Genomic DNA, 14,842 nt, shown 5'->3' on the forward strand with positions numbered 1-14,842 from the left:
TTCCATGCCGCACACGACTGCCACTCCGCCGACTGCCACTCCGCCCCCACTTTCCCATGGGACCTCTAGTCCCCAGATCCCTACCCAGCCGGCTGCAATGAAGTGGGCACGCTCTCAGAACAGGGCTATCTACCGCACTTGCCAAAGACCACAGCTCAAGTCTGGACAGTGGTTGGATAGGGGGCACCACAGGCAGGAGGAGGGACAGGCACTAACCCTAGCACAGCGGTTTCCCGATCCCAGTTTCTAAGCCTTCTCTTCGAACAGGCGAAATGGAAATTGTATGCATTTTGCTGATGTTTAAAATCAGAATCAGTCAACAGGAAAGCAAGCACAGAGCAGCAACCACACATTCAGTACGGTGTTTGTTTCCCTGGTGGCTACAGTAAGAGTACAGGGCAGTCCTGGCCCCCAGGGACCTGAGCCTGGACTGCACCCCAACCAAACACCGGCATGACCGGCACCCACACTGAAAATGAAGGCAGAGCAGACCTGCAAAGGTAGACCAGGAGGCTGGACATCGCTCCCCTCGCCCCATTATTCGAGAAACATGGATGGCCTTGCAGGACAAAACCGAATGTTCGATTTCTCCTGCAGTTATCCCTCCATGTCCCTCCCCTGGGGGCTTCAGACCCCGAGCCCAGAGACACTGCATAGCACTGCGCTGTCTTTATTTAGGGGCTGTCCCGAGACTGCATCTAACCACAGCCCGTCTGGAGTCCCCAGGCAGCTGTGGCCCTGTGAGCGGCTATCGTCTGTCACTGCAGTCCTGGTGCCGAGTGGATCAGGCTGGGAGCCAAAAATGGAATTCTATTCACAGAATGTCCAGCCTGGGGAGGAGCTCGGATCGCACGTAGTTCAAACTTTGAGAGTCCCGTAGGAACCCCCATAAAATAGATCAAATGACCAAAGTCTCACAGGTAGTGGCTGAGCAGGAATTTACACTCAGAAATCTCCAGACTTCTCTTCCGGTTCTAATTCTATCCTGATAGCTGTTTCTTGTTGGACGCCAATGGCACCAAAACCTAAGATAAACATGAGATCCCAAGCCAAATGTGATATATTGGAAACTGCCTTCGTCATTCCTATAAATGTCACATACAGTAGAGATAGAGAGGGGAAGAAACACAACCGACATTTAAGGTTAATCCACGTTGACCAAAAAAAAAAAAAAAAAAAAGGAAAGGAAAAGGTTAACTGCCCTTAGGCACTTAAATACAAAATATTTAAAAACTCGTCCTTAAAATGATTTTAGCAAATGATACTGAGCAACATGTTAAAAACAGAAAAACCAAATACTACCTCCTGAATCCTAAGAACTCAATGTTCACAGGTTCTAGAAGGAAAGCATCTCACCATTTCAACACGTGTAGGAGGAGAAGCACTAACTAAATAGGGCTTCTCAGGCTTGTAGGGTAACAGACTTCACTATAAAATTTAAAAGTGAGCAGAAAAAGAGGTAAGCGAAATCTATAGATTTGTCCTTTTAATATTTGAAGATCTTTGGAAAAAATTTCAAAGAGGTAAACTTATTTAAAAAAAAATGAATTCCTGCCATTGTGAAGGGACCGATCCCCCGTTTCCTCCCTTTGCAGCTACCGAGTGTCACCGGAAACCCCTGGAAGTTGTTCGCAGCTGCAGCTCCTTCCGATTGCACTTTGTTCAGCCTCGGCTCCAGTCACAATAAAATGCTGTTTACTTTGAGAGAAAAACAGTGACAATGCGATCGTGGACTAGAACACGGATGAGTATACCTATTAGCTCCTAGAGCACTTCACAGCCTTACCATGCGTTAGGAATTACTACATATGAAGTACACGCACATGAGCACACATCACCACACTACCTGCAGTCACATAACAGTTCCTGCACTGAACACGAAACAATTCTATATTCAAAACTCTACCCTACACATAAACAAATAAAAACCTGACCACTCTATAAAGTCGCCCTCTACAAAGCACGAGAAGCTAGAACTCAGTCATTTCAGCATTAGTATTCAACTGAGAATAAAAGAATGGAAGAAAATGCAAAAAAATGGTAAAGATCTGGTAAGTATACCCAGGCAGCCAACTGCAAAAGCTGGAGTGTTCTGAACAGGACACCCCAGCACAAAGTGGGGCAAACCTCAAAATTTGGAACTATTTTATCTTCTAGTGGGAAAGAGTTACTTCTCACAGTAGAAGAAATCTGACTAACACTCTGTCATTAACTTGCTATGTCTTCTCTGAGATTGTAACTTTGATAACACACATTCTAGCTACTGTTCTTTAAAGAATAATTTTAACATGCTGGAGAAGCAAAACACAGAACATCTTTTTCTAAGTATTCACTCCTGAAAACATGGGAAAATTTCCCATTTTTACTTCAGGAATATGAAATGGTTCATCCTTCAGAACTAAATCAACAATTTGGTTCGACTAGTAACTACATCCATTTATCAGGAACCAGGAAACTACTGCCAAGCTGTTTTTGTATGGCTTGCTCGCTCAGAATAGCTTTCAAAGTTTTAAATGGTTGGAAAAAAAGAAGAATGTGTTGTGATACATGAGCATGTAAAGTGCACGGAATTCAGATTTCAGCGTTGATAAATAAAGTTTTATTGGAACACGGCCATGCTCATTCATTCCCATAGTGTCCGCGACGGCTTTTGTTCTCCAGTGACAGAGACGGCATGGCCTGAGAAGCCTCAAATACTCACTACCTGGCCCTGTACAGAAAGAGTTTAATGACGCTGGCAGTACACAGTTAATAAAACGACATTTAAACATCCGATGATATGGTGAGGCACTGTTACTTTCAGTCTGAAGCGACAATTACATCACACGGGAATTGCTAGTACAAAGACCAGGAGAACTGGCTCCCAAACCTCATTTGCATCCCAAACCCAGAGGCACAGAGAGTGAACTTGGGAAGGTGCAACCAGAGCAGCAGCAGGTAGGAAATTCCCATCTTTCCGGCTGCCACACCCAGTGGCCTTGACATCCCTGAAGTCAGGTAACTACTTGTAAAACGGGGCAGAGAGCAGACCGCTGGTATTCATAGCCTGTACCCACCTCACTGGCTTCCCTGGAAGACTGAGAATGGGAGGCTGCTGGTCCCACCCAAAGCACAACACGCAAAAGCTCTCCCTCCTCCCACTGCCCCTGACTCCGAATGGACGTTCTCCATTTACAACGTCTGTCAAGCGGACAGAAACAGACCCCACAGCAGTCGAAGAGCCTACACCTCGCGGAGATGCATGTGGTGACCCAGAGAAGTCCCGCGCACACATGTGCACACATGTGCAAAACGGATGCCTCCACCTCTACTTAACACACACTCCTGATGAATTCATTTTTAACCATAAAAAACTGTTTGGCAGTGTGTCTGTTTCCAAACAGGAAGATGTGATCAATAAATGGGAAGATATTAAAAACTCCATTTACTAGGCAGTGTAAAATCAATGGCTCAGTGAAGTGAGTAGTGAAGGGCACGCACGGGCACCTCTATTTGTACAACAACGTGGCAAGTCCATCAACAGCCGTCACGAGGTCGTTCTCCTGCAGCGCAGCACCCAGCCCTGGCAGGGGAAGCCCCCGGGCTGCGTGGCCCTGTGCGGAGCATGCTACCACCTGTGTTAAAAATTCTCCCCCCCAAAAAACAAATAAATAAAATCTTTTTTTTAAGAAAGGACATTTATACTATTTGTTAATTGAAGTTTTAACAGTATATGCATATTTATGGCAAATTAAATACACATTTTTTTTCCAGATTAAAAAGGAACCGTTGAACTTCCACTTCTAGCCAGGGAATCAGAGTCACCCTCCAATAAGAAACAAACAAAACGCCAAAAAAAACAATGCTCTCGGTGGGACACCTGAGAGTCACAGAAAGATGGCAGATCCTGAGAGAGGGGAAGCACAGGAGGTGAGGGACCTGCGGCCTTGAGACAGTTTCCAAGCAGACGACCAGGAGCGATGGAGGTCATGTCCACACAGGGCCTCACTCTCCAGTGTTCACAGTAGCTCTAGGTGTGACGGCCACATAATGGCCAGAACACCAGCGCCCAGCAACAGGCGGCTGCATGAACAAGCTTTAGGACACACACACGAGGGAGGTATAGGGCGATGGGAGGGACAGATACGTGTGGGGACGCACGCACGGCAACGTGCCTGGGTCACAAAGCAATATGATGAGTGCAAGAAGCTTCAGCACAAACAGTACACACCGTATGGGTCCATTTATCTAAAATGTTAGAAAATGCAGACTGATACATAGGGATGGAAGGCAAATCAGTGGGGGCCTGGGGGCGGGGCAGAGAGGGCGTGGGGAGGGAAATCAGTGAGGGAAGGGGACACTTTTGCGAGGCCTGAGTACGGCTGTGCTTGATTGTGATGGCTTCACAGTTTCACAGCTTCATCAAAACGTATCGAACTGGAGACTTTAAAAACGTGCCATTTACTGTATGTCTGTCATACTTCAACAAAACTTTTCAAAAATGAAAAGCAACACTTGTATTGTGCCCTAAGCATGGAAAATACCAAACATACAGATAAGAGAATACAAACAATGGTCTTTTCTAAAGTAACACTTCAAAATTATCTGCCCGTTTGCAGTTGCATAAACTCAAAAGTTCAAATTGATAACACAGATAAACAGACGCTCTGCACGGGTCATTTCAGCTTCCTGAGGTCACTTGTGGACAATGAAGCCCACACTGGCCCCCACAGCTCGGGACTCCCCTTCTTCGATGTCCTTGACACACCACCAAGGAAGCTGTGAGTGACGCACTTGTGTGCAGAGGCTGGGGCTGCGAAGGTTCAGACAACCTCACGCTCTGTGCTCTTATCACAAGTCTCCCGTCCCGAACACACGCACAGTTTATACCAGAAGAAGCAAATTTACCCAAACCGATACTGGACATAAACAAAACAAGGTTATAAAAAATTCTGGTGTCAACAAAAGTGTGTCAGAAAAGGGAAAAACGGATCAACTCTCTTTTGCCTGTTCACTCTGAAAAAGAAAAACAATATAATAAGAACCATCTGAGACACAGGACAGTTCCTGGCACTGTAATCAAGCACAAAAACTCTGCCTAAAAGATAAACATTCGAAAATGTCCGTTCAAACCTGTCATTTAGAACCCCAAATTCAGATGATCAAATCCAGTCCTAAGAAGGTTTTCTGTCTTTTTTTTTTTGGCCATTTTATGACAAAAGGAGAAAAGGCTGCAGTAGAGAGGCGTCTTCCTCTCCAAAATGACTCGGTGAGCTCACTGGATTTATGTTTACATGACATGTTCCAAGGGATTGCACGGAGCCTCTCGAAAACAGGTCACTGTTTATGAACATCACATGAATGTCACCCGTTCACCCTTATCCTGGTGTTTAAGGTTTTCCATCCAGCTTAGCCATTCTCCCACACGCTCATTTAACTCCATCTCTTGGCCACTAACTCACCACTGCTTCCAAGTGTCCCCCAACATGACATCCATACCCCCTTCTCCATCCGCTCACTTTCACTACCTTCACTATCAGCCCCTGTAGCTCCCCCCAGAGACCTCAGCCTCCTTATTGCTCCCACCACACCGGGGTGCCGCCCACTGCCCCAGAGTGTGGATCCGAGCCTGTCGCACACTGTCCTGGACCCACGCGTTCTCTCTGCTCTCTCACGCAGGCAGACTACCCACCTTCAGAGCATCTCTCAGTGTGCCCAGCCCAGGGCAGAGCTCAGCACATACTGGGTGCACTAACAAATGACCGGAATGGCAACGCACGTTGGCTTTCTCCAGCCAGCTGGACGATCACCGGGGTCCTAAATGTATCTTCCCCACCAAGGAGGGAGTCAGACTCCTCTTACTTCATCGAATTTGCGTATCCAAAGGAGATGCACTAATGTGTTACCTTCTGTACAGTCAGCAGAGCACAGGCAACGCATACAAGCGAGAGCGGCTGTGGCTTCTCTCCTACACGAGGTTCTGAGTGCGCTGTGCTCTGCGCATCTGTACCCTGAGGGGCGTGCAAACACACTCATCACCGGCCACAGGCAAGAAGGACCTGGAAGCCCGTTTTCCCCGGGATCCCAGAGGGAAAAAGCCACACTGCCACCTAGGCCTCTCCATTTCCAGCCCAGTAACTTTCCCACTCAGCCATTAATTATTAAGTAACATGATTGAGGGTCTCCAGGTGGTGTTCTGGGCCAGTAAAGTCACGGGAACTTTCTCTGCCAGACTGTCTTTCATCAGCTTCCACAATCTGGCCTCCAATAATACTAGACTACCTATTAAAAATAAGTCAGCTTTAAAAGTGTTGAGGGAGAAGTATACTTTGAAGCGTTACACTTTGGACCCTGAGGACCAGGCCCAAACTTTCTGCTGAGTTGAGGCAATGGAGTCCTCTAGAGTCAGACCTTGTGAAGCCATATTAACTATATATGTTCTTTAACGATGCCCATGCTAAACTATGGTTATTTCTTGATCCCAGGAAACCCTGGGAGACTGGTGGGGTGGTCGGACCTCTTCACTACCCGCACAGTCTATAATACCCTTCACAACAAACATTCCCATGCGCACAACAAATACAGTGGAGAACCACAGTTATTCTCCACTTTACCTGCCTTCAGCCCATAAGAAAATAAAGCTTGTTCGTAATCCTCGGGAATTTTCTTTTGCTGTCCTACAGGCGGGATGTGTGTGCTTCCCACGCAGGGGTTTGGGAGCTGCCTGTGGACTCTGGAGGGGACTGAGTCTCCCTGATGAGAATAAGGAAGAGGTGCCTGCAGACAACTCTTCCTACGAGCTGCCGGACAGAGGGACGGAAAGGGGAGTGGCAGTGCCACACTAGTCCCATCGCCACAGGACAGAACAGCACAGCAGTGTATCATCACTTCAGGAGGCCTGGGCAGAGATAACCACGGTTTCAAGGATCCCCGCAGGAGCTCTGACACACAGAACTTCCTGCAGTTTCTTTCTTCTTTGTCTTTCCCCTCAAATACACATTATGTCCAGACCTATATTTGCTCAGACAGTCAAAAGGCCATTTATGGCTTTCTTGCTTGTCTCTTCAACAGAAAAGTTACCCTAATCTAAAAGACAGACAACATGAGAAAAATGAAAATATTTTAAATTCCAATTCATCAGACAATTTTTAGAAGAAGGCAGTTAGGGTCACGAATTTCCACCTCAAGGGCTTTAACGTCTAGATCTTTCTGTTTCTCAAGGCCTGTGACAACTTGCCCCACCTTGCTCTCGGGCAAACAGTTTCTTAACTCTGAAATCCTCCTTCAAAATCGTTACAAATTCTCTAACTTTTCTTGTTTTATATTTGGTAGTGCCCTCTAACTTTTTAGCTCCTAGTTTTTTTTCAGCTGACTTCACAAAAAGAAGGCTGAACTTAGTTACCACTCGTGCAGTATACAGAGCCTGCAACTGTCTGGCTTCAACAAGCCTTTACTTAATCATTTAGAGACGTGTTTCAAGTCTTCGTGTTCTTGTGTAATCTCTTAATTCCAGCCCTCTTCCCCAGGCTCAGGGTCCCACACCCTGCCTGCGCTGCTTCCGAAAGAAAAACCACTCAGCTCCCACTTCTCTTCTATATAATTAAGTTCTTCTACGGCTCCATCAATTACCGGTTTTCTGTGACTCCAACCTCACCGCTGTTCTGTATGGCAACATCGGGACGTCAGAATGTGGCCAAGGAGGAGGGCATTACGAACTATCTCAAAGCGAAAGAAAATCCTAAGGCATCAATCTTGAACTGATGTTTATTTCCAACCCTCAAGAAAGACAGTCCCTACGAATGACAGGTTGAAATATAGTGACAAGAGGTTTAAAACTAACATTTTCACATGCTTTTTAAGACACAAGTATCACACACACACACACACACACACGCACACAATCTCTATCAGGTGTCTTCACAGACATTTGGGTACACTGATATTGAACTCAAGCTTCTTTCCACCTGAAGAATGGCTTCCTTTCGTTTCAACAATTATGAAATAAAAATGGTACAAAAGAGGAAGAACAAAGGCTGCTAAGGAAGCTGAGAATGCCCCCTTTTAATTTTCATTTTTCTGTGTTATTTCCTTGACGTACATCAAAGGGACAGCCCAGGACCTGAACTGGCAGGCTAGCCCCCAGGACGAGGAAAGCCACAGTGAGCGGAAACAAGACAGACGTTCATAAATCAGAGCACACCTCCGTCTTCGGGGTTCGGAATGAGCCTCCACAGAGAGCGCTGACTCACAGACACACCTGGGTTCAAAGGCCAGCGAGCTATTTGATGAGGAGTTTTATTTTCCTATAAATAAACTGTTCTTGTTTTAACTCTAATCAGGGAGCTGAGGCATGTCGAGTCCACATTTTTGGTGCACAAATGACAGCCAACTTTCACTACACCAGTGACAGCTAGGCTGGAGTCTGTTTTTGCTAAATAATAGATAACAATAATAATAACAACAACAACTAAGGACTAAGAAAAAAGGAGATGTCTTGTCCGATATAGAAGAACAAGGATTTGAAGTTCTCAAGGATTTTGGAGCCAAGAAGTCATCTGCTTAAAAGCAGGGGGTCAGACAATGAGAAAAGAAAATGGAGGGAAATCTTGAGTTATCAGTTCAAGAAAGTAACTTTTCCCAATCTGCAAATCGTTTAATTTTGTTCCTCATTGCCTGCAGAGACTCAGCACTGCTCTGCGAAAAGGTTCCAAACACTGTAACAACAACAACCAACCACCTGTGAATTGTGAAATAAACTCGTGATATTCTTCATAAAAGGTAGTTAAGAAAATTGGGCCCTGGACGGTGTAGCTCAGTGGATTGACCACCGGCCTGAGAACCAAAGGGTTGCCAGTTTGATTCCCAGTGCCTGGGAATGCTGGCCAGGTCCCCAGTAGGGGACATGTGAGAGGCAACCACACATTAATGTTTCTCTCCCTCTCTTTCTCCCTCCCGTCCCCTCTCTAAATATAAATACATAAAATCGTTTTTAAAAATTGGAATACTTAACAGCAGAAGAATCTGCAGTAAGTTTAAGATACTATCACTAATTTAGGAGCTACTACTGAAAAATCCTTGCTTTTTAACCTGCACGTAAAACTCTACGAATGAGCAAAATCATAAAATAGCTTTACAAAAGCAACTTCAAAAGAGAAACAAGTGTGGATTAAATTGTCATTGGCCAAAGACTTCCTTTGAATAACTTAAGAGGAAAACAATTTATTAAAAACCGAAGAAGAGTGGAAAATTACATTTTAAGTTCCCCCCTCTCAGGAGAGGACGCGTAAGAACGTTTCATCAACAGTACTGACACGTACCTGTTCTAGGGTGTATGGAGAAGAACCCTTGTGGATTTCCACTGGTGATTTTGTAGGTCAGCTTGTCACTAGAGCTAGAATCCGGGTCAAGTGCGTCAATCTGGACGACCGACACATCCTTGGGAGAGTTCTCCATGACTTCTGGATAATACACCGGCTCGGACGTCTGCGGCGCGTTGTCATTGACATCCTCTACCTCGACGTAGATCTCTACGAACGAGGACAGGGGCACGACGCCCTGGTCGGTGGCGTAGACCGTCAGCCAGTAGTGGGGGGCTGACTCGCGGTCCAGCCCGTCGGAAGTCTCAATGACCCCTAGAGGGAAAGAAGACAAGCATGAGGGAGCATGTCAGCAAGAACCACAAAAACTGCCACGCTGAGGAAGTGTCACCCTACAAACCAACTCTGATTCACCGAGGGCTTATGTGTCACGGCTGTGTGATCTGGAGCAACTTAGCTAATCTCCATGCCTCCGTGTCCTTTTCCAATAAAACAGAGCTAATCGCAGCACGTAAGCTCTGAAAAGGCAGAGGCCACAGGCCATTCAAATATCAGTACACCCAGCACCATACCCAAAGCCCAATAATTATTCCTTAAGATGAATGAACAAAAATGAACACACATCTTAACTGGAGCTGATCCAGAAAAATCCTCCATTAGGACCCAAAGCTCGTTAAGTCAATTAGTGGAAAATGGAGTTATGTAATCACAAAGAGGGCACATGTACCACCGTGGCCCAGCCTCTTACATTAGTTGAACCCTCACTTGATGCCGGGATGAACCTCTGTCTCCCCAGGGTGGTGACCGGTGCAAACTACCACTCCTCTTAGGCAAACCCAACCTTTGTAGTCAAAGCTGTAAGGGTGCCCTCCGGCTCTCCCAGAACACGCGAGTACATCACTGCACGGGACCTGGTGCATTAGCCATTCCGAACTAGCGCTCCTTCTAGGGTTCAACACCGTGGTCCAGGCTGGACTTTGGAATCCCATGACCCTTGAATCACGGAAATTTCCCATTTAATGCCTTTCCGTTTTGAAGGTTTAAGAATTAAAAAGCGATAGTAATTATAATGCTGCTGAACAGCAATAAACATTTTATGATTATTTACATGTTATTATGTAGTTAGGTTTGCTACTTGTATGTTGTAAACCTCTCTGTAAGTGTAAGATATTATCTAATACGCAAAATAAATGAGATTTTTCTCCTATTAACTACCTCAAATAAGCAAATATTTAAATTTATAAATGGGTCTATATATAACACCACTCATAGAAATATAAAATAAAGCCTCAGAACTCTTAAATGAAAAGGAGCTAACTGGTCTCTGTATGCAGCCACAACAACTGTTGGATAACCTCAAACACGGTTTCCTTTTGCTCTGGCCCAAACCCAGTCTGGGCACGCTCTCGCTAAATTAGTAAAACAAGGTTTTTAGCTTGAAAGAAGAGTGCTCTTAGTAACCATGAGGAAAATCATCTTTTCTGGTTTCGTTTTTTCATGGCCCCCACCAACTGATGCAAAGCAGTCAGGGATTACTACCACGTTCTCTCTCCGAGGATTACATAGTAACAAATGAATGCACACACGCTGCTTTTGCGTTCTGCCATGTCGTTAAAATGTACCGTAATTCATCTGGCAGATGAAGTATTATTAGAAAAATTCAAGAAGACGGGTACACGGTGCTTGTCTTCACCTCTTTTGAGCCCTAATCCTTGAACAGTCTGTGCTGCTATCCGCTGTTAAGAACTGTGTCCCTCTAACTGCGATTCGTAGGCATTTAATGACAACAGTAGTTATGGAAACGAATGTGTTCAGTTTTCTGCGTGCCAAGCACGAGGAGCACTGTCTCACAGGCATCGCCTCACTTACTCCCGTCTCCAACCTGCCTGCGCATGTGCTGTTACTACCCTCATACCAAGGATGCCAAGCTCAGAGGAAGAGAGATGGGGCACTTCCCCAGGGTCACAGTTAATGGCACACTGGAGTTCCGACACCATGAATCTCTGACTCCAGGGCCAGCAAAATTCTATCAGTCCTATTGTTCCCGTGACCAAAGTGCAGTACTCAAAATTCAGTGTGAAGACTCTGAAAAGGAAAGTTGAACTTGACAGTTCACCCATTTCTTAATACAGCAATGTTCAGAAGGAATGTCTGTTCACGCAGGATGGTTTTCTCGGGTGTCTGGGTGGAAGGGAAAAACATAAAATGAAAGTATACTACGAGGTTGAAATCGCAGCTACTCATTTTCCATCAGGTTCCACCTGGAGTCTGGTCTGGGAGTGCCCAGGCTGCCCTGCGCCAAGGGCCCCGCTCTCCCAACCTACCTGGCAGCCAGGGTGGCAGCCACGCCTTCTCCGCATGACCCCCTAGACATGCTAGGAAGGGGAGCTTCTGAATGCCAGGCAACCCCTGGATATTAATAAAGGTTAAAAGTGAGGCCGCAAAGTGGCTCCACTTAAATACAGAAGAAAACTAAGATTGTATTAATTAGCAATTTAAATATGAACTATGCATAATTGAGATGCTCAGAAGTTCATATTTCATTAATTCATGGACTATATTTTTAAATTTGACAGTGATTGCTAAGATGGTTATGTTTTGATGTATTTTAACTACCACACCCTTACAGAAGAAAGAACAAACAAAATTATTTAATATAGCTTATAGGTAACTATAAAGGAAATTTTTGACTGTCAAAGGGAAGGAGGGCATACTGAATAATCTCTTCTAACCAAAATGCTCAAATTCATATTAACACAAGCATCTTTACTGTGTTTGTAATAATTTAATACTGCTACTATTTGCTATATGCCAAGGACTTCCCTGGGTGCTTTCCCTGCATTAAGCGATTTAAAGAACACGAAAACTGTACGATTTTCATCCCAGCTTAGAAGGGAGGAAGCAGAAGCTCCGATAAAGTGGTCACCTTGCCCAGGCTTTACAGCGTAAGGAACAAAGCCACGGTCAACAGTTACTTGGTAGAACTGGGGCCAGAGTCGACAGTCTGATTCGGGAACATGGGCTCCTCACTGGCCAGCTAGACTGTCGTGAGCTACCCCGCAGCACCTGGGATGCTGGGGACCATGGGGGAGGGCGCTGCAGCCATGGGGTAGGCTACAAGGGGTTTTCAGCTGGTGGAACCAGGACAGCAAAGGAGAGAAGATCCAAGGAATGTGCTTGGCCATGAGGTTCAGGGTTGGGTGCCTAAGCGTTATTCTAACTGTAGCTTCTAATTCTAAGCACTATACTAAACACATAAAGTAGGTGGGGAAAGAACATACATAAAGCAAGGTTATTTTGCATTCTGCTTTTTCACCTGTGTGTTCGGTCACAAGATGCATCCCCCTAAGACCCCCAGGCACAGACTGAAGCCCTACACTGAGCTCCCATCTAGATTCCAGGAAGAGTAGAAGAGTTCGGGAAAGGCTAGAAATACTCTATATGATCTGCGAAGAAAAGACCAGTAGACCTAAGCTTAGCATCTCGAAATCAAGAATGGCAGACTGGTAAGCCCTCAGAAATCCTCAGGGCAACTCTCTTGTTTTCAAATAAAGGTGAAATGATTCACCCAACTTCAGGAAGCTGAACACACAGACTTTAGATTCTGGAGTGAGGCACCTCCTTAATCAGGGGCTCATCAGAATTCCAAGCGTTCTTCACAGGGGTCCTAGTTTCTGAGGGGACCAGCACCCAACTATCTAGATGTCGCACCAAACACAGCATTTACTCTCTCTGTCACTTTAGGTCCTCATTCCTGCACTTCTGTTCCCAGTCCTTCCTAGGCCACGACTAGCATTTATAGAAGGACTCCTTCTGTAACTTCAGCAGTTACCTTAATTCACGGAAGAAAAACAAATTTCCAAAACTGTATTATAAAAACTTCTGGTTAGCACCTTTAATATAGGAGACCAACAATAACTAGACTCCCACCCATCACCGGAAGTGAATCAATCAACCCACTGCATTTATTCTTAAAACTCTACCTCATTCCTGTTTTTCTCAATCCATGATTGGTTACCATCCAACTTTCAGGAACTACTTTTTGTACACTGGGTTATGAACTCACTTTTCCTGAAACAATTCTCTAAGAAACCAACAAAAACTATACATATTTAAGTTCTAGTTTTAACATATATTTTTCTTTAACCCATACCCACAATAATACTGTATCTTGTCTGGCACGTATATAGATCCATATACAAACCCTGTGGTCTCCTTCTTTCCTTTCATCTTTCCTTCTCTCTCTTCCATCTCCGCTCCTATTTTTTATTTCCTCTTTCACTTCCTGAAACAAGAGGGCACGACTAGGTAACAAGTAAGCCCAGGCTTTCCTGCGGGACAAGAAGGGTACCAATGCTGTAAGAGAAAAGGCAGTCAGACGGAGCACGCAGGAACGACACCTTTCTCGCCACAGGCTACAGTGCCTAGGAGTGGGCGGGATGGGGATGCTGCTGCGTGACCCTGTGCATTTACATTCCGAGCACAGAAGACAGGTTTGCACAAGCTTGTTATACGAACTCCGCAGCCATGTTAGGAGTGGCCCTATCTTTGCTGTAATGAAACGTTACACAAGGAAATGCGTAGCTTTCCAACCTCAAGAATACAACGAGGACACTCTCAGGAAAAGTTGTTAATAAGGGAAAAAAGGGAAAGAAGCCGAAATTTGAAGCTGTGAAGTAAAAATGTTTATCATTCTGAACATACTCTCTAGGATTCCAAAGCCACCGCCAGATGTCACTATGGAAATCCACTTTAAATGTGAACACAGTGGAAAAACTGGAGAGAAGGAAGAATGAAATTGTTCAAAGAGCTTGGCCAAGGTAGCTGAAAATGTAGCTCACAAAATTTCTTTCTAGAAGGATTCATTAATGTTCATATACTTAATTAAACAGGGATTGATGGCATCTTCTTATAGCCTGATTATGCAAAGGTTACAGCATATAACAGTAGGTGCTCCAGTGACCAGTCCGAAAGCAAATAAAGGTTTCGGTGACTAATGTCTACTCCCCACCGCTGATGGCCAATGCGGCCGTTAACTGAAATCGTCCCTGAACAGGAAAACCCAGCACCCCCTCCCACTGACACGTACAAGCGAGATGCTTTCAACATAGTAATTTCTAGGGCAAAAATAGAGTTATATGTAGCCGCTTGTCTGCCAAGAATAATTTCACTGACTCAAATTTCCATGGCCACAGAACACCTTTATTCCTGGAATTTTCCTATTTTCTTTGTTTAATAGGCCTTGGCCCCCTATCAAGTCCTAGTGCCAAAGCTTTCAACAAAATGTTGCTTTTGAGATTCTTCGGCTACTCCAACCCAAAATAGTTACAGTCAGCAATGACCGGCAACACGGATTTGCCATCAACCCTGCCCACCTTTCCGATGTGTGTGTGTGCGTGTCTGTGTGTAACCCTACTTTTCGGGAACCAAGCTTAAGCAGCAATTGTATGAAAAGCTCCTTTGCTCAATCACAAGATAAACTTGAACACAAAATATAATTTTTTGATGATGTTTCCCTGTTGGCAACAAGGAACTGACTACTCTTC

The 14,842-nt window shown here is 45.0% G+C and overlaps 1 protein-coding gene across 4 annotated transcripts in view; it reads right to left on the minus strand.

Annotated features, from left to right (window-relative positions):
* FAT1 (FAT atypical cadherin 1) overlaps nucleotides 1-14,842 on the minus strand; it is a 124,927-nt gene that overhangs the window by 57,588 nt on the left and 52,497 nt on the right. For all 4 annotated transcript variants that reach the window (XM_045197105.3, XM_071220177.1, XM_045197106.3 and 1 more), the window contains exon 3: nucleotides 9,297-9,611. In XM_045197105.3, coding sequence (XP_045053040.2) covers nucleotides 9,297-9,611 — 315 coding nt within the window. The remainder of the gene's footprint in view (nucleotides 1-9,296; nucleotides 9,612-14,842) is intronic.

Source organism: Desmodus rotundus, chromosome 13 (assembly GCF_022682495.2).
Source record: "Desmodus rotundus isolate HL8 chromosome 13, HLdesRot8A.1, whole genome shotgun sequence".
Taxonomy (NCBI): Eukaryota; Metazoa; Chordata; class Mammalia; order Chiroptera; family Phyllostomidae; genus Desmodus; species Desmodus rotundus.